At 41.2% G+C, this 21049-nt stretch overlaps 1 protein-coding gene across 1 annotated transcript in view; it reads right to left on the bottom strand.

Moving 5' to 3' along the window:
• The window catches only part of LOC117531541 (bromodomain-containing protein DDB_G0280777-like), a 483227-nt gene that overhangs the window by 59340 nt on the left and 402838 nt on the right, over positions 1–21049 (bottom strand). Inside the window, exon 5 of the mRNA XM_034194661.1 lies at positions 11921–12157. Within this exon, the coding sequence (XP_034050552.1) occupies positions 11921–12157 (237 nt within the window). The remainder of the gene's footprint in view (positions 1–11920; positions 12158–21049) is intronic.

Consider the following 21049-nt stretch of genomic DNA (forward strand, 5'->3'; position numbering starts at 1 on the left):
CCATGTTGTCCGTAGGTCATTTTTCAGGTCTTGGTATTTCGTGATCTTTCCCCTTTCAGCTCGATTCAGGCCGTAGTCATTGGGGACTGTCACATCGATGATTTTGGCTGTTTTCTCTTGTTTGTTCCAGATGACAATATCAGGTTTGATTGCACCTCCTTCCATATGTCTTCCTGCTGGGATCTCTTTGTCGTAGAAGACAGTTACTTTTCCGTTGGATGAGACTGGTGCTGGTTCATGCTCCCAGACGTTTTCTTTGACTTCCATCTCCAGTTCCTTACATACTTTCCAGTAGAGATATTGACAGATCTTGTTGTGTCTGGATGTATAATGTCCATCTGCCATAAGGATCTGACATGCTGATGTTAGATGGTTTACACTCTCAACAGCTGTATGACAGAATCAGCATTTATCATTTTGTGAGATCCCTGACATTTTTTTAAAGCCATTTGTTAGAAGTCCCTGATCTTGTGCTCCAATCAGAATTCTTTCTCCATCAAAACCAAGTTCTCCATTTTTAACCAACTGCATTGATCCAACTTTGTCAATGTTTTCCTTTTCCAGTTCTTCTTGGAATCGTCCGGACCTTTTGTGTTGTTTCCATCTGTCCACTCGATGTTTTCATTCTCTTTTGCTGTTTGTTCTCTGGTCTGTCTTGCGAGTTTCGTTGCAGGTGTCAGATTGCTGCTTTCCTCTCTGTTCTAGGAGGTCTTCTGACAAGGTTTTTGTCCAGTTTGATGACGGATGTCTGCTCGGTGTTCTCGTGATGTTGTCCTCCCTTTGTCATGACTACTTATTCAGAGCTCTTTAAGTACTGTCCAATACTTATTATAGATGCTCTATAGGCTGGTTGATTTCAGTGAGACCCAGACCTCCTTCTCTGTGAGGGAGATATATTCTGTCCATGCACGGATTTCTGTATGTAACCTTGTGGAGGGTGAGCATCTTCCTGGTTTTCGTGTCCACACTGTGACCAGTCTACTTTGCCAAACCCAAAGGTCACACTGGTATTGCAAACTGGTTTATTGCTGTGATCTTGTTTTATGGTGTCAACTTTGATTTGCAGATAAATGTTAAATGAACTGCATTTATATAACACTTTTCAATCTGCATCAGATGCTCAAAGTGCTTTACAATGATGCCTCACATTAACCCATACACACAGACACCCCGATGTCGGGCTGCTTCCATGCAAGGTGCTCACAACACACTGGGACCTTGCCCAAGGGTCCTTAGTGACTTTCCATTCTGGCTGGGTCTTGAACAGAGGATACACTGGTCTGAAGCCCAACACGTAACCACTAGACCATCACCTCCCTTTTTAAACGGCTTAGGTATTCTTGTGTTACTCTCGCTCTCATTTTCTTATTATCTATTGTAGCATTTTCTTCAATTCCCAAGTATTTGTATGTGGAGTCTTCAGCCAAATCTTCAATGTAGCTCCCTTCATCCAACTGTATGTTTTCTGTTGTTCTCTTTTTACCTTTTTTGATTGTGCATTTTGAGCATTTATCCAGTCCAAATTCCATACCAACGTCTTTGGGGAACTTATGGACTGCTTCCACGAGCCGACTGAGTCCCTGATCTGAGTCAGCAAAGATTTTTAAGTCATTCGTGTAAAGCAAATGGTTCACAATTTTTTTTATGTTTCCTTCCTCTGCCTCTACTTATGTCATACCTGATGTCATGCTCCTTCAGGATCTTCTTGAGCAGGTCTATGATTAAACAGAATAAAAGTGGTGAGAGTCTGTCTCCCTGGAATATTCCTCTCTGAACTCATATGTCTGGGATTATTATTTGTCCCTCTGTGTGTTTTAGGGTGATGGTGGTGTTCCACTTGTTCATTTGTGCTCTCAGGAAAGATCTTATTTCCTCATTGATGTTGTAGAGTTCTAAACACCTCATGATCCAGGAGTGTGACACACTGTCAAATGCCTGTTTGTAATCAATCCAAGCCATGCTGAGGTTTCTCCTTTTTTTTGCAGTCCTCCATGATTGTTTATTAATAACTGGTCTTTAGTAACTTATCTTTTTCTGAAGCAACCTTTCTGTTCATTTTCCAGGTAACCACCATTGTCCAGATGTTCATAAATGTCATCAGCTATGATTCCTATGAGTCATTTGAATGTTGTTTTTAGTCAGCAGATGGGTCTGTACTTGTTTGGAAGCTCTGTTTCCTTGGTCTTTTGGACCTGTATGAATTTTCATGTGTCTTTTGAGGTTGCCCTTTTCTACAAATCTTCGATCACATTCAGAACAGCCAAATTGTTTTTGTCCTGTGTGAATTATCATGTGTCTTTTCATGTCGAACTTTCGTCCAAATCTTCGACCACATTCAGAACAGTCAAACTGTTTGTGTCCTGTGTGAATTATGTGTTTTTTCAGGTCGCCCTTTTCTCCAAATCTTCGACCACATTCAGAACAGCCAAACTGTTTGTGTACTGTGTGAATTATGTGTTTTTTCAGGTCGGCCCTTTCTCCAAATCTTCGACCACATTCAGAACAGCCAAACTGTTTGTGTCCTGTGTGAATTATGTGTTTTTTCAGGTCGCCCTTTTCTCCAAATCTTTGACCACATTCAGAACAGCCAAATTGTTTGTTTCCTGTATGAATTGTCTTCTGTTCCTGTATTTTACTCCAATCAGAACAGCTAAATAGTTTCATGCTTGCTTGCCTCCCCTTGTATGGCTCTGAGTAGGTCATGTTATCAGATCCTTGTACATGTTTAGAGCCTTTAAAATGTTTCTCATCAGTGTTATTTGAGCTAACAATATTGGCATTTTTTCGACTGTTAAAACTTGACTGAAGTTCTCTGGTCTGTTTCCAGTCATCACTGTCATCAGTCTCAGTTCCAGAACTGTCTGAACTCCTGCCACTGGTATCTGGTTGTAAATGACTGTTTGGATCTGAGTTGCTGGCTGGTTGTGGTCCTCCATCGTCCTCTCCATCAGCTTCTGCTGTCAGTGTTCTGTGTGCAGATGAGCTGCTGGCTACAGGCTCAGCCTCTGTGCTCTCATCACTTGGGCTTTGATGAAGCTGTGATGACTCTGGTTTTTCATCATCATTTTCACTCTTCACAGGGACGGCAGTGAAACCAAACTTGGTGAGATCTGCCTCCTCCAGCTGCTGAAGCTGCTCTCCCTGCTGACTTATCCACAGCTTCTCTTCTTCTTTAATGTCCTCCTGGTCAACACTCAGATTCCATTCCTGGTGTTCAGGGAGAGTTTCTTCTTTAATCACCAACAACGGCTGCATGTCTGGAGCTGAGTCAGGCCCCTCTGCTTTTATGGAACTTGCTGTCTGCTTCACTGGGAATGCCGCCTCTGGTGGACGGGACACAGGTGTCTCTGTCTTCACTCCTCTTTTGTTCTCTTCTTCTAAATGACACATTTCTTCTTCCTGATCTGTGATCATTCCTTCATCAGCAGGTGTTCGCTGTAGTTTCAACATGTACCTCAGCTGCTGGACTCCAGGCATGTTTGTAGAAAGACTTGTAGTCAGTAGGAGAGCGGAGAGAAGTCCAGGCACAGAGGAGTCAGTGTGAATTATCATGTGTTGATTCAGGTCACCCTTTTGTCCAAATCTGCGACCACATTCAGAACAGACAAACTGTTTGTGTCCTGTGTCGATTATGTGTTTTTTCAGGTGGCCTTGTTGTCCAAAAGTGCAACCACATTCAGAACAGTCAAAGTGTTTATGTCTTGTATGAATTATCATGTGTTTTTTCAGGTCGCCCTTTTGTCCAAATCTGTGACCACATTCAGGACAGTCAAATTGTTTGTGTCTTGTGTGAATTATCATGTGTCTTTTCAGGCTGCTCTTTAATCCAAATCTTCGACCACATTCAGAACAGGCAAATTGTTTGTGTCCTGTATGAATTATCATGTGTATTTTCAGGTCGCCCTTTTGTCCAAATCTGCGACCACATTCAGAACAGTCAAACTGTTTGTGCCCTGTGTGAATTATCATGTGTTTTTTCAGGTCGCCCTTTTGTCCAAATCTGCGACCACATTCAGAACAGTCAAACTGTTTGTGTCCTGTGTGAATTATCATGTGTCTTTTCAGGCTGCCCTTTAATCCAAATCTTCGACCACATTCAGAACAGCCAAATTGTTTGTGTCCTGTATGAATTATCATGTGTATTTTCAGGTTGCGCTTTCGTCCAAATCTTCGACCACATTCAGAACAGTCAAATGGTTTCTTTCCTGTCTGAATTGTTTTCTGATTATGTGTTTTACTCCAATCAGAACAGCTCAATGGTTTCATGCTTGCTTGCCTCCCCTTGTATTGCTCTGAATTGTTCATGGGTCCAGATGCTTGAGAATACATAAATTCTGCCTTAGCAATGTTGCATTTAGTTGAACTAACAATATTGATATTTTTTTGACTGGTAAAACTTGACTGAAGTCCTCTGGTCTGTTTCCAGTCATAACTATCGTCAGTCTGAGTTTCAGAACTGTCTGAACTCCTGCCACTGGTATCTGGTTGTAAATGACTGTTTGGACCTGAGTTGCTGGCTGGTTGTGGTCCTCCATCGTCCTCTCCATCAGCTTCTGCTGTCAGTTTTCTGTGTACAGATGAACTGCTGGCTACAGGCTCAGCCTCTGTGCTCTCATCACTTGGGCTTTGATGAAGCTGTGATGACTCTGGTTTTTCATCATCATTTTCACTCTTCACAGGGACGGCAGTGAAACCAAACTTGGTGAGATCTGCCTCCTCCAGCTGCTGAAGCTGCTCCCCCTGCTGACTTATCCACAGCTTCTCTTCTTCTTTAATGTCCTCCTGGTCAACACTCCGATTCCATTCCTGGTGTTTAGGGAGAGTTTCTTCTTTAATCAACAACAACGGCTGCATGTCTGCAAAGAAACAAATTAACAATAAATGTTAGAACAACACACATTAAAAGAAAGTATCAGAGTGGTGAGTTTGACCTGATGGCAGTAAGTTATTGCACTGATGGAACTAATAAAGTGGAAATGTACAGCAGGACATGGTTTCATAATGCAGTCTAATCTTTTAGTCGACTAAACTTACTTAGTCGACTAAACCGTCGGTCACACGTCACCAACAAAGGACACCGAAGCCCAAACGAAACAAGAAATCTGCATTTACCTTAACTTTCGGGGACATCGTTTAACCGTCTTCCAGCAGAAACAATAGCGGTAAGAACATTTTATTAACTCCTTTAAGTATTTACACACATTCAAAATGTTTGTGGCTGGCCTGCGTGTTCACACATGATGTTCTGAAGACAAACAATCTCTCTCACCTGTTGTCAAGACAACCAAATCCCACAATCCTGCGCCTGCCAGTGCTGTGGACATGAGTACAACTTTGGTGGCACTTGGTCTCATACTTGCTGTCAATCACATCATTGTGAATGTTTAATTTTGATTTTGTTTAAAGCGTCAAGGTCGATGTTTGCTCTGTTTATCTTTTGTTAGTTTCAGTTTTGTTTCCTTCCTTTTTGCACTCTTGCTTCGCAGGCTTTTCTGTGATGGGAAAGGTACAGGATCATTTGTTCCCTTTTTCTCAATGATTTGTGACTTGTCTTCCCTTCTTTCAGTTATCCCCATGTGACTGCGCCAAAAGGTTAGTCGCCCAACATTAGCTGTCTCATTTCACATAGACGGTTAAACTTGTAGATTAGCCATCTAAGGTTAGTCGATGATTTTCATGGGCATAAGCGGCCTCACGAGTGTCGCTGGCACAAAACGCCTCCAATGAATGAGAGTTTTGTTTACTTCTGGGTTGGTCGTCTGCTACAACCATAGCTGAGTTTACCACATCAGAGGAGAAGCACTCCTGGAAAAAGGATTCTGCCTTCTCCAAAGTCGAGAAAGCTCTCCTTTTGGAGGCATATGAGCAACATAGGCATGCTCTTGAGTGTTTCAAGGGAACATTTGCCCTAGCTGCCAAAAGACGGGCTTGGGAGTAGATTACAGTTTTCCTCAATAAGTAGCTGGACAGATCACCCAATGTGCAGGATAAGTGCTAAAGTGACATCCCTCACAATTCAGCACACGTTCGACTTGGAGACATCGGTGGTGTCACCGATAACCAGCTGAAAGGTTCCTCAGGCGGAAAACTTCAGCACAATCAAAATCTGAATAAGGGTTGGCAGGACATTGTTCCTTCTCATTTGATGGTTGATGGCTGGACCTGTCATGTCCACGATGAAGAGAATTTCAGGCGGATGGAAGTGGTATCACTGTTGAACCTCGGTGAACGTAAACATCTCCAATGGATTATTCCGGTCCCGGTACACCCGCTCCTGCAGCAAGACTCTCCTTCCTTCCTTCCTGCTCCCTCAAGTGGTGGTACATGATTGCTGCCATTTTTGAAGTAAGACACTGAAGTATTGTTGACTAAAATAAGATTAGCCTCCTCTGTAGCAGGCTCAAATCTAAGCACTTTGTGCAATGACTAACGTTAAATGAATAGCTGACTGAGTTTAATCAACAAAAAAAAAATTAGGACGCTTCATGAAACCGGGCTGAGGAGGATTTGTTTTACATTTCACACATACTTTAGCTGGACTCTAACATCATGTCAAAACTCAACTATGACATGAACACATCAACAGTGACATTACAACTCGTTTAAAAATATATAAGCCAACTATTTTAATTAATATTTTAGAATGCTGCTGACCTCAAACACAATGCGACTGGAACTTCACTTCCACAGCACATTCTGCCATCTGATAAACGTGTTCAAAGAGCTTTACAGTGATGTCTCACATGCACCTCCTCACACTCATGAAGCCAGAGCAATTTGGTGTTTAATAGCATTTGTACCTTTCACATCTTAAAGGGAAACAAGGATCCTCTGCTGTCAAACCCGTGGCTTTAAACTCTTGACCTTGGTTTTCAAAATTACAGAGACTGCGGGGGGGGGGGGGGGGGGGGGTCCTACAGAAAATGATGGTGTGCATAAAAAATATTGGAAACAAACAAAGGTTTAAGGGTGTTTTCACACATGGACGTTGCAATCAGAAATATTCAACTCCACAAAGATTTTATGGATTTATCAAAGTTATTTTTTTTTAAAGAGCAAGATTCTGCTTTGGATGACTTCTTTATGAGTTGAGAGAGAAATAAAATCAACACAAAAAAATACATGATGTAGTATTTGTGTTTAACAGTACATCTGGTCCACCCTGTGGGCTCACCACCTACAGGGGGAGCCGCTGGTGTTGGGTACGCTGTCCCATGGGTGGCAGTGAAAGTAGAGGGCCTCTGTGGACCAGACCGAGGTGGTAAGGGCTCGCTCTGGGGGTGTGGAACGTCACCTCGCTGTGGAGGAAGGAGCCGGAGATTGGATGGAGGGGGAGCAAAACCAGTTACATCTGGTGGGCCTCACCTCCACGCCCAGCCTCGGCTCTGCAACCACTCTACTTGATAGGGGTTGGGCCTTATTCTTCTCTGGAGTTGCCCAGGGTGTGAGGTGCCGGGCAGGTGTGGGGATACTCACGAGTCCCCTGCTGAGCGCCACTACGTTGGAGTTTACCACAGTACATGAAAAGGTTGCCTCTCTGCACCTTCGGGTGGCCGAGGAAAAACTCTGAATGTTGTTTGTGCGTATGCACCGAACAGCAGTTTGGAGTTTTTGGCCTTCTTGGAGTCCCTGAATGGAGTCCTGTATGGGGCTCCCGTGGGGTACTACATTGTTCTGCTGGGGGACTTCAACACACATGTAGGCAATGACAGAGACACCTGGAGAGCTGTGACTGGGAGGAACGGCCTCCCCAATCTAAACCCGAACGGTCGTTTGTGAATTGACATCTGTGCTCATCATGGACTGTCCATAACAAACACAATGTTTGAACATAAAGATGCTCATGAGTGTACATGGTACCAGAGCACTCTAGGCCGAAGATCAATGATCAATTTTGTGATCGTCTCATCTGTTCTGAGCCTGCATGTTCAGGACATTCAGGTGAAGAGAGGGGCAGAGCTGTCAACTGTTCACCATCTGGTGGTGAATTGGATCAGAAGGTGGGGGAGGACTTTGGACAGACCTGGTAAGCCCAAAAAGATAGTGCGGGTTGAACTCCGAACGTCTGGAGGAGCCCACTGTCCGACAGAGCTTTTCTAGCATCCCTGTGGAGGTTGGGGGCATTGAACCAGAATGGGCAATGTTCAAAGCTTCCACTGCTGAAGCTGCAGCAGGGAGCTGTGGTCTGAAGGTCTTAGGTGCCTCAGGGGGTGGCAATCCTCGAACACCGTGGTGGACACCTGTGGTCAGGGAAGCCGTTCAAGTGAAGGAGGAGTCCTTCCGGGATATGTTACCTCTGAGGGCTCTGGAGGCAGTTGCAACGTACCGACAGGCCCAAAGGCTGACAGTTACAAGCTGAATGAAGTTTTCTGGTCTGTTTCCAGTCATCACTGTCATCAGTCTCAGTTCCAGAACTGTCTGAACTCCTGCCACTGACATCTGGTTCTAAATGACTGTTTGGACCTGAGTTTCTGGCTGGTTGTGGTCCTCCATCGTCCTCTCCATCAGCTTCTGCTGTCAGTGTTCGATTCAGTTTTATTTGGTCAGAAGAACAATGTACATGAATGAATGTTTTGTTTTAATAAGAAATAAAAATAAGAACGTAAATGTACACAATTGCAGCCATCGGCTGATTTTCATTGTCAGCCCCCCTGCCAGATGGTACAGAAAAATTCCTAAAATAATGTAACAAAAAACACGTTATAAATCATTAAAAAAAGTCCCACATAAAATCATATTAAACAGCAGTACACTCAGCAATGCTGCTATAACACAGATTGCATCACATTCCCATTCCCAGCCCTTTACACAATGTCCAAGGTTCTACTGACTATGATGGCAGGTTTGGGTGGACATCAACCATCCCTTCAGGTGTTTTTTAAAGTACTAAAAGTAGGACATTCCCTAACAGTGGATGGTATGGTGTTCTAAAAATGACCACCCTTGACAGATAAGGCCATCTGGCCAAAGGTGGAGCGTCTACGTGGTATGACACAGTCACCTTGGTCAGATGCTCGAGTGGTTCTGGCCGCGGGGCCACAAGAGGAGCAGCGTTTGATAAAGTCTGTGCACAGATGAGCTGCTGGCTACAGGCTCAGCCTCTGCACTCTCATCACTTTGATGATCCTCTGATAACTCTCAAGCCTGTGGTTTGAAACTCTAGAACCTGGTCTCCAAAACTGCTGAGACAGCTGTGAGGGGGTGTGGAAGAGACAATTTATGGACATAAAAATATATTGGGAAAAAAAAAATCTAAAGGTGTTTCCACACATTGAAGTCATGTTTGTACGGTTGCAATGAGAAACCCAGTAAATCATTGGGTTTGTTCCTCCTCATTTCCAGTCTTCACAGACACAGCAGTGAAAGTGAACTTACTGATGGCCTCCTCCAGCTGCTGCTCCTGCTGACTGATGCAGAGATTCTCTTGTTCCTCTTTAATGTCCTCCTGGTCAAAACTCAGATTCCCCTCCTGCTGTTCAGGGAGAATTTCTTCTTTAATCAGCAACAACTGCTGCATGTCTGCAAAGAAACAAATTGATATGATTTAGAACAGTGGGCGACGCAGTGGATTAGTGGTTAGCACTGACGCCTCACAGCAAGAAGGTTAGAGGATCACTTTGTAATGTAATTTTTTTTTTTTTACCAAAGACCAATAATGTGCTCATAACAAACCTGCTATGATGATATGCAAATGCCAGAAGATAATCATGTTGTGTATTACTGATAACAGTTAACAGATGTTTAGAAGGACATATGTTGTGTGTAAAATCTAAGTTTTCTTTCAAAGAAACTGTGAGGCCAGAATTTGGAATTAAGACTATAATTTGAGTAAAGCACTTAATTTGAAAGAAAAGCAAAACTGAATTAAAATCAAACATATCAGTTAAAATGATGATAATTTGGGTTTAAATGAAGAGTAAATTTATATTGAACTCAGAGTAACCACACAAGGCCTGATTTCACTGGTCTACAGCCAAAATGCTTCTGAAATAAATTTCATCAAACTTTAGTAATTTTGGGCCACAGAGAATGAAAATGTTGTTTGAAATTGTTGACTGGCTGTAGATTTAAGAAATCTTACTACTGTACTACTAAGGATTAATATATTTAGCTTTAGCTGATTTTTAGTGTTACAAAAAGAGAACAGGTGAAATATTATACAAACAGAGAAACAAAACACACTTTTTCCCTCAATAAATAACACATTATACAAATCTATTCTAAATAGCCTCTAAGAAGAGAGCGACAAAGCATAAAAAGAATGCAAAACCTGAACATAAAGAGACATAAAAGGGTGGTGGGGGGCGGCATGTAGTCTTGATTCTGGGGGGGTCTGGGGATGCTCCCCCAGAACATTTTTAAAAGAGCAAGTCAAATTTTGTATATTCAGGTGAATTTTAATGGGTATGAAGCCCTCTGAAACAAAGTCACTTCAAACTGTGAAGTAAAAACACATTATTGATTATGGGGGGTTTGGGGATGCTCCTACAAAAAAAATTTTAAAAGAGCAAGTTAAAATTTGTGTATTCTGGTGAATTTTAATGGGTATGAAGCCCTCTAAAACAAATACACCTCACTTCAAACTGTCAAGAAAAAATTCTTTGTCTTCTGTAGTATTTTGATCGGTTCAATTCCAGTAAATGCGCCAAAAGGGTGCAGTGTCGCTGGCTGTACAATCAATAAAATACATAATTTGGGCCTAAAGCAATTGACAACATTGTTCTGCTGTGCACAAAGTAACACTGTCACCCATTTTGAAAACGCATGCTCACTGACAAACTCAAAACTGGCTTATTCACATTTAATCGGTAAAATGCTCACTCGTACAACAGACTAGGGCTGCAACTCATGATTATTTTAGTAATTTATTATCTATTTTGTTTTTTACTTACATGTGAGTTTTGCTATTATTTCTTTAAGTGAGTTATTATTAAAAGGCCTTTATCACGTACAATCACCGACACACCACAAAGAGATTTCCATCAGGTTTCACCCAATTATGAGCATTTTTAGATAAAGTATCAAAATAGTTGTTTATTATAGTTTGCTGTGTGTTTTGAATAAATGTGTGTGAAAATTATTTTCTGCGTTATTTTTTAATTTATTTCTGATTGTAAACCTTTATTACACTTATAAAACACCACTACAGCATATATATTCTCAAAGTACAGGATGTCCTGAAAAAAAAAAAAAGAGATATACCACTTTGATTGTGGGATGCAGGGTGAGCTTTTAACAGCAATAATAAAACATTTAAGCCAGGCGAGTGAACTGCCCAAAAAATGCCCTCGGACCCCAGAGGGTTAACAGGCCAGATTGTCTCCTTGTGTTCAGTATTTGTCAAAAAACAAGTGTAATGTTGTGAATGTCACATTGTTAGTCGGCGTACCTCATTTTTTTTTAATACTTCAATGTGTGCTACTTTGAACTCACACACACACGCGCTCCCACAAACATTTTTTACCGGTTCGCGTTTGTTTCATTTGACATTGTACCAAAATAAACTATCCCTACGTGTCATTTGTAGCTCCACTCTGTGTACTCTCTTTTCTGTGTTCATGTTGACTGATCTGACGGACAGGGGATTCCCAGCTCCCAGGGCCAATTTACATACATTTGCACATTTTTAGGTGTGAAAAGGGAATGTGCTTGAATTCATGCGTACGCACACTTTGATACATCTGGATATTTTTGTGATTATGCCAGTTTCTGGGTATTGGAGTGCACGTTTCAGTAGAAAATCCACTCAAGTCTTTGTACATGAGGCCTCAAATGTTGACGCAATGCATCTTGGGTTGATTTTTCCTATATGTGGTCGGGAGAATTCGTTTTCCATATTCAGAGTAATTAAATAGTTTCATAGCAGTGGAACACCTGCTCCAACTAACAGATGTTTCACAGAGTTTTGATCAATTCATACCTGAGTTTTGAAGAACCTGTGATGACTGTGGTATTTCATCATCATTTTCAGTCTTCACAGGAACACAAGCAAAACAGAACTTGGTCTTCTCAGTGTCCAGCCAGTGAAGCTGCTGTCCCTCGTTATTTGTCCAGACTTCATCTTGTTCCTGTTTAATGTCCTTCTGGTCGACACTCAGATTCAACTCCTGCTGTTCAGGGAGCATTTCGTCTTTAATCACCAACTGCTGCAACATGTCTGCAAGGAAGCAATTAATATGAAGAACAACATTTGTCAGAGTGAAGACAAACCAGCAGCACTGTCACCATGAAGTTACTACACTGATGGAACTGATACTGTAGAATAACACATTAAGCCTCCTTGGTTTAGATTTTTTTTTTTACATTCTTGATCTGGACCCAGATGATGCTTTTACACAACTCAGAGGTTCAGTCCAGATGAAGAAATGTTTGATACTTGTTAAAGTTTGATCATCGTCATGTTGTTTGTAAAAATAAAAACTGTACAAATGTGCCACGAACAATCACAGCTGAGTGCAGTCTGCTGAGAGCTGCACTTTGTCTGGTCAGCTATGTCACAGAACACTCTCGGGTCCTGAATGAGAACCAACGAGACAGACAGCTGGTCCAACCCCCCCTCATCAAAGTACGGATCTGATCTCATCCTGCCAAAGGCAACTGCAAGACAAATTGCTTGATTTTGCTGGGTGGCGCTCCTCCCTCACATAACTCACAGGGCATTGTGTTTGTATTCTGGTGAGGTGACAAGGTTCCTCCCAGATTTCTCTCAGATGAGTCACTGGTGTCACTGCTCAGACTCCTCACATAAGACATTCATGAGAGAAAGGGGGGGGGGGGGGGGTGATGGGCCACACACATAATCTGCCATTGGAGCACACCAAAATAGCAGAGATGATCGGAGAGGAACAGCCACTTCTGGAAGTGGCGGAGCTGTTGCTAGCCTGGGGATGGTGCAACATACATCAGGACTCCTGTTCAAACTTCCTGGACTTATGCATTTAATGTTTTTTTTTTTTTTTTCAGAGCACAATACTGCAAGAGTGGAGCACACAGTGTTGTTGTTTTTAATTGCTTTTTTTTTTTTAATCTGGAGGGCTCTCTCTTTCTCTCTGTCTTGTCCCCCCAACTCTCTCTCTGTCCCTCTCCCTCCCTCTGAGTATGTGTGATGGGAGTTCTTTGACGTGCTCATTGTGAGGACGATACACGATCATTGAGGAAATACGATGACTTGCTTTCATTAAATGGAACTCTGCTCAAATCCAGCTCCAAAAGCATTCATATGTGACTGTAAACCGAGAAAATCCTTCCTTTAAATGCCGTGCCATGGAAATGTGATGACATCTGTCCATCGGAGCCAAAACGCAGGAGGACGGAGAATGTATTTTGCCAGGTCAATGTGCAGGTCCACCTTGGATCTGCTGAGGAGACACCGAGTGGGGGGGGGGGGGTACAAGAGAATAGCCAAAGGGATTTACAATGTCACTGATGCATAAATCAAATTAAAGGATGCACACCCCTGAAACACTGCGGGACATCGCTGCATAACAGAGAAGATGCTGTTCCAGCTCGTGGATGAGCACTGTGTGCAGATCTAGCAGCCAAAAACAAAAGGGATCATATCAGCGGGGGATTATATAGTCAACAGGGACATCATTCTGCATGCCAGTGAGTGTGCTGTAGGCTTTATTAATATTATTACCATTATTTTTTTATTATTATTTTACTATTTAACTGATTTTATCTTGTCCTTACTGGATACAATCAGGGGAATTTACACAGTCTGTTCACATGGATAATAACAGCTGAACACTGTGTGCAAACGTGTCATTTTTTTCAGCTGCTCATGGCCACTTCACTGAGATACCAACGGTGACATTGTCACTCGTTCACGTGTTTGGTCACTAAGTCGTGTCTCCAACTGCTCTCCACCAGTCACACCCAGTGAGATAGGACCCTTACCATTTATCAATTCCACCTGACGATGATAATAATATTAATTATCATCGTCAGGTGGAATTATTATCATTAATAATCATTAATTATTATATTATCATTAATGTCTGATATGCAAAGTACAACATCACCAATGTGTTTTATACATTAAGACACTTGTTAAAAAAAAAAAACACTTTGTAGTGCATTTGCTCATTAAAGCTGTGGTAACTTGGGAAGTGTAGTTGGGTTCTTAAGTATTTGGACATCACCAGCTTTGTGTATTTGCATGTGGATGTAAAACAACACAATGGCGTACAAGTCAAACAATAAAAATGTGTTTTGAGTGAACACTCAAACATTGTAGGGTCGATAACACATTTGTGATTTAAAATGATTTATAACAAACACTATGCACAGTTTTTCTCAAACACAGCCATAGAGATGAGGACAAATTTGTTAGCTCCCAATTAAATTTAACATTTTCTTCCAAAATGTTCCCAAGTGCTTTTGTAACAAAGCAAGGAAATTTCAACACAGCATTTACGATAAAATCAACTTTATTTATCCGGAATGAAATTATTTTGCCAGAGTACAAAAACAAGAAACAATTAGGGCTGAAAGGTGTTAGGAAAGATGACTTTAAGCTTGCTTTCAGCTTGTTTTCATCTTGGAATATAATACTTGCCATGGAATTAATATACATGCTGTTGGATTAAACTGCACAGTTTTTGGTACCTTCCAGAAGTAAGTGAGGTCATACCAGACTTTTCCATTGCAAATGGGGAGGCCCACGGAATGAACTCGGTGGTGAAGACGAGGGAATATGTCTAAGAATGATTCTAACATGACAAGTATGATCAAATGAAGTATTAATGTGTTAAAATTAAGAGTTGATTAGAAAATGTATTTTACGAATAAGTGAAATGAATGATATTATGAGTTGTTTTTCATAAAGAGTGCAGAGTCAGAGAAAAAGAGGAAGTGAAGAAGATGCTGCAAGTGGGCAGGAAAAGATGATGTTAAACAACTGATCAAATGATTAAGATGTTGGTAAAAATTAAATGAATAATAAGGAATGAAAATGTTTGTATATGATCATATGAATTGTTTTTATGTGAAAGAGAGTTGTAATGAAATGACTGAATATGATTGATGTGATTTTGAAGAAATGATTTAAAAGAATGAATTCTCAGAAAAGCTGAAGTGTTAACAGAAAAGAGGAACTTGAGAAATAAGTTACTGGTAGGGGCTGCAGGGATTTCCAGTAATCAGAAGGAGAAGGGAGGAGGTTTTGAGTCAACAGCGTCCCCATGGTAACCAAGATCATCTGAGGACGACTGGAGTCAAGAACATATATAACCTGTTGAAATACCAGTAAACGGGGTTATTCTTCCAGGGAGAGGTGCTGTTGCCCCTACTCCCCTGCTACGAGGTGATCACAAGACTTGACCATCTTGTGAGCAGCAACTGGAATCGTGGAGTGAGAGGACTGGAGCCATAAAAGATCATTTGAGAGAGATTTCAACTCCCACTCAGGCCGTCCAGTCACGGAGTAGCAGAACAATGGAGAATAACCACTGGCCTTAAGTCTGAGTGGGGAATGTTCAACGATTTCTCTCTCAAGGAACATCACCGCATACCAGAATGGATTAGATCAACTTTTGGTTGATTGAAGACGGAATAAATTCTTATGTGGATTAACTTCCTGAAGGATTACAACATCACACAAGGATCGTGGTCAGCTAACGATTAATAGCTGATGAAGAGGAAATCAAGTTCATCGAGCTGGGGACCCTAACCTCAAAAACCTCCTTCCCTCACTCCTAGAAAAAATTGTTAAGAAGTCAATCCAGTCCCAGTCAAAGTAAGATCAGTCAGAATTATTGAATTAAAAACAAAAATCTCTGCCAATCATTATTCTAATTATATTTGAATTACTATTGTGAAATTATCACCATATAATCTATGTTGATTATTTTATTGGCACTTGCAAAACCTGCAATAAATTTCCAAGCATGCAGTTAAAGTGTTAAGGCTCGGACATTGGATTATTGATGCTTCTTAAGGTGTAAAAGTTAAAGTTTATTGGGTGTACAACATCAAAAAGGCTCTAAAAGGTTAGTCTGGTTTTTTAATGAAAATAACACATCCTGGGGACTCGCTGTACGAGTCACTAAATTCAAAATCTAGCAACATTCCAAGAGCCCTGATCCATAAGAGGAGAGCTGCCGTTACCGGGCGTGGCCAGTTCGTATCCTGGTTCCTGAGAAGGCTATTCGACCGGGGTGCGAGATCAGCTTCAGCGGGGTGGACGTCCGGATGGAGGCAGTGAGCAGCTAGATGAATCTCCTTGCCACCAGCTTGAACAGCCTTTGTGCAGCCCTGTCGGGTAATACCGGTGGAGACACGAAGGTCAGATCCCAGAGATGGAGAGCTGGTTTTTACACAAACACACTCATCGGAGGGTGAGCGTGTGCCGTGTATCTAAAAAGCGGGATCTGACAAAGGATTCGTCGAGTAACTCGAATAATTCGATTACAAAAAATGCTCGAGGCAAATTCTGTGCCTCGAAGCTTCGTTTAACATTGTAGTACATATGCCAGGCCAGTGTGTGGCACTGTAACGTCCCCAGAAGAAAAAAAAAAAAGAAGGCGACGAGAGCATAACAGCTCAACAAATTAGCAACGATAGCTACACCTTTCCAACGCAACACACAGAGTAAAAAAAATAGTCTTTTAAGAGAAAGAGTCCACATTGATAATCTGAAACAGACCTACTGCAAAGTGAAGCAGTGTGTTTGTCTATTTTTAAAATACACACGGTCCGCTCTACGTGGGGAGTGACTATTCGCCCGGTGGCCGTCTCTCTGCCCGGTCTGAGGGGAGCCCCTCACACAGCTACAGCTCTGTTCACAGCCACACTGACAAACAGTTTCTGAAAGAAGATCCTCTCAGCAGAAGTCCACTCTGTCGTCTGTGTTTTGCTCAGACTCGCTTTTTGGGGCAACACACAACGCTTCACAAACACTGTAACTTTAATAAAATAAAATAAAATAAACTGACGTTGAGGCTTGCATGTTCAACCTCCAGCTGAAATGCATCTGCTGAAACGCAGAGAAAGAGGGATTAAAAATATATATAAATCACGCAGGGACCCAGTTCAGCAACATAAAAAAACCTTAAACATGGTCAATAAAACAAAACAGAAAGACACATCCCATCACCATTTCAGAAAAATGTCAAGACTTTGGCGCAGTGACACTGTGCCATTGCTGAGTAGGGAGAGCCCTGGATCTGGTTAGACACCATGTTTCTAAGATTTGTGGGGCCAAGTACAATAACTTCAGTTTTATCTGAGTTTAAAAGAAGGAAATTAGAGGTCATCCATGTCTTTATGTCTGTAAGACAATCCTGCAGTTTAGCTAATTGGTGTGTGTCCTCTGGCTTCATGGATAGATAAAGCTGGGTATCATCTGCGTAACAATGAAATGAGACAATGAGATTAATCACCAGAATAATCAATAGAATACTCAAATACTAAAATAATCGATAGCTGCAGCCCTAGAAACAATATTTTTTTTGATATACAATAATTACAACAAATTTATGTGAAATGTCTGGAAGATATATTGCACAGGATGCTTGACAATATTGCACATAACTCTGAATAAATCATTCATAATTCATCCTGCAGAAGGGGAGGAATTACACAGTCTGATTGCCACAGGTAGGAAAGACCTACTGCAGTGTTCTGTGGTGCACCTCGGTGGTCTTAGTCTATGGCCGAAGGTGCTCTGACAAGAAGTCCGTGTGGCATACAGGGGATGGGAGGTGCTGTCCAGGATCCTGAGGAACTTCCTCAGCATCCTCCTCTCTGACATCTCATTCACAGATTCCAGCTCAATCACCAACACAGAGCCAGCTCTCCTGATGAGCTTGTTGAGTCTGTTCATGTCAGCTGCCTTCAGCCTGCTGCCCCAGCACACTACAGCATAGAAGATGATGCAGGAAAATCCCACACAGCACTCTGGGGCTGAGGCCGTCAGGACCCGCAGCCTTTCCTGAACACAGGTAACTAAATTCTCTTCTCACATCCTCAGCAGTGATGGTGATGGGAGAGGATGGAAAGAGTCCCGGTTGAGAAGGGGGCAAGTGGGGGTGTCAAGGACAATGTATGGTAGAGGCAGAGCTGGAAGCTGATGGAGGATTATCATCAATTTCCCTGATGGAAGTCACTGAGGTAGTCAAACAACTCTGCAGCGGCAAGGCCTCGGGGTTGATGAGATCTGTCCAAAAAATGCTGAAGGCTCTGGTGGTCATCAGAAGCTGGTGGTCATCCCGGAAGATGAGTGAGTGATCATCAACAACGCTCACGCTTAAAACTCTGGATTAATACGGAAGGATTTTGATGGAATTTTTTCCCTTTCAATGGACAGAATCTCTGTTCGACTGTCCTCCTCAGCTGAACTCTGAGCTACCATTTCAGAATGTTTCACAGCCTCGGGGCGCTGAAGCAGCTGACTTTTCAGCACACATTTTCAGCAACAATTCAATTCATATTTTAGAAAATCCGTGCTCGGAGGCACAGACAATTTGAACCCGATAGCCGGGCGGAAATTTGCCGCAACCTGCGGCTAAGAACACTGCAGAAGAGAGCTCTCTGAAACAGCTCAGCTTCAGAAACGTCCCCCCTCCCCTCCTCATGATCAGAAACAAACAAAGCAGACATAAAACATCACAGGTTGTATCTTTATTTACTGATAGTTGAATTACGCTGTATCAGAAGCTGATACAGATACTGGATCGGATCGGTCGCATCCTTTGGTGTGCGTTACATTTGTGTATCAGGTACTGCACCATAAATACGGACATGCCATTGGAAGAGTATTAGTTTTAAGGAAGTAGACTAGTCAAAGTATGGTCCAAGAATCTTAAATAATGCTTTTTTGCCAATGACAAGGTGCTCTGATTGTTGATTCAACTGTGTTTCCACACTGAGCATGTGTTAAGCTCTGAAACTTCACAGGTTAATACTCCAGACAGTACCCTTTAAAATGGTATATTACATTACATATTTCAAGGTACTTCATTTTCTACCCTGTGGTGGCCAGAATCTGTACATGTTCTCATGCCACAAGCCCTTATTATGAAGTTACATTGTTATTTACCAAAGGTTATTGGTGAAATTTCAGCTTAACTTGAACTTTCCTTTTTAAACTGAGCACGGTGGCTCAGTGGTTAGTACTGTTGCCACACAGCAAGAAGGTCATGGGATCACATCCCACCTGGGACCTTTCTTTGTGGAGTTTGCATGTACTCCCCGTGTTTGCGTGAGTTCCATCCAGGGGTTTGGTCTTCCTCCCACATAAAAAGACATGCAGGTGTGACGAATTGTAAACTTTAAACTTTACGTTTGTTTACTTTTTCGAAGGTGTGAATGTGTCCGTCTGTCAGAGTGTGCGGTCCTGTGACAGACGGGTGTCCTGTCCAGGGTGAAGACCACTTCACACCCTATGCCTGGTGGTATCAGCTCCAGCCTCCCCACCGCTTCTTTGGCGCAAGAGAGCCCCGAAAATTGATGGATGAAAGAATTTCAGAAATACGGCAGCTAGCCTCAGCTTAGGGCTGCTCGATTATGGAAAAAATCAGTATCACGATTATTTAGGTAAATATTGAAATCACAATTATTCAAACGCTTTTTTTTTTAGTTACACACTGCATTTATTCAGCATTTCTCTCACTCTAAAAAAAAAAAATTGTTATACGAGTCACAGGACTGCTCATTTATGGAGCAGTTTTCTGAAGAAAAATCCTTGGAAATGTTTTTTGCTGTTGTTTGTTTACCTCAAAATTTCTGATTACTGTTTAAAAAAAGTTTAGAACACTTGTAATTAAAATAGCTAAATAAATCAATAAATGGTTCTTTAGAAACCTTTCATCTGTAAATTAAAACCACCTGTTATTTAAGAATAGATAATTTTTTGTTTAACATAAGGAACCTCGGACATTTATTTTTAGACAAAATAACATGGAAATTTGTACTTTTTTTTAAGTCTGGTAGATTATTTATATATCATTTCAACCAGAAAAACAGACACTGTACATAAATACAAATGTTTATTATAAATGCAACAGGAAATAATTTAACAATGACTGCAGTGTGATTGTAAAGTAGGATTTCTGTGACATAAACCTCATGAATCATGATGAATTTTATTTAATGGTCATTTCAACTTGTAATTTCGCCAAAATATGTAATTGCCTTTAATGTTGTTATCAGGACAGAGTCATTTCTAAAATATGAATTTGAGTATTCTGGTGAATTTTAATGGGTATGAAGCCCTCTAAAACAAATACAACTCACTTCAAACTGTCAAGAAAAAATTCTTTGTCTTCTGTAGTATTTTGATCGGTTCGATTCCAGTAAATGCGCCAAAAGGGTGTGTCGCTGGCTATACAATCAATAAAATACATAATTTGGGCCTAAAGCAATTGACAACATTGTTCTGCTGTGCACAACGTAACACTGTCACCCATTTTGAAAATTCATGCTCAGTGACAAACTCAAAACTGGCTTATTCACATTTAATCGGTAAAATGCTCAGTCATAAAACAAACTAGGGCTGCAACTCATGATTATTTTACTAATTTATTATCTTTTTTGTTTTTTACTTACATGTGAGTTTTGCCATTATTTCTTTAAGTGAGTTATTATTAAAAGGCCTTTATCACGTAACATCAACGTTTGACCTTCCTTGTAACAAAGTTATGATGTTATATTCTCATCAAAAACATACCTGGAGTCAGGTTTTATTTTATTTTGCACATACATACATCACTGACACACCACAAAGAGATTTCCATCAGGTTTCACCCAATTATGAGCATTTTTAGATAAAGTATCAAAATAGTTTATTATAGTTTGCTGTGTGTTTTGAATAAATGTGTGTGAAAATTATTTTCTGCGTTATTTTTTCATTTATTTCTGATTGAAAAGCTTTATTACACTTATAAAACACCACTACAGTATATATATTCTCAAAGTACAGGATGTCCAAAAAAAAAAAAGAGACATACCACTTGATTGTGGGATGCAGGGTGAGCTTTTAACAGCAATAATAAAACATTTATGCCAGGTGAGTGAACTGCCCAAAACATGCCCTCGGACCCCAGAC

This window comes from Thalassophryne amazonica, chromosome 18 (assembly GCF_902500255.1).
Source record: "Thalassophryne amazonica chromosome 18, fThaAma1.1, whole genome shotgun sequence".
Taxonomy (NCBI): domain Eukaryota; kingdom Metazoa; phylum Chordata; class Actinopteri; order Batrachoidiformes; family Batrachoididae; genus Thalassophryne; species Thalassophryne amazonica.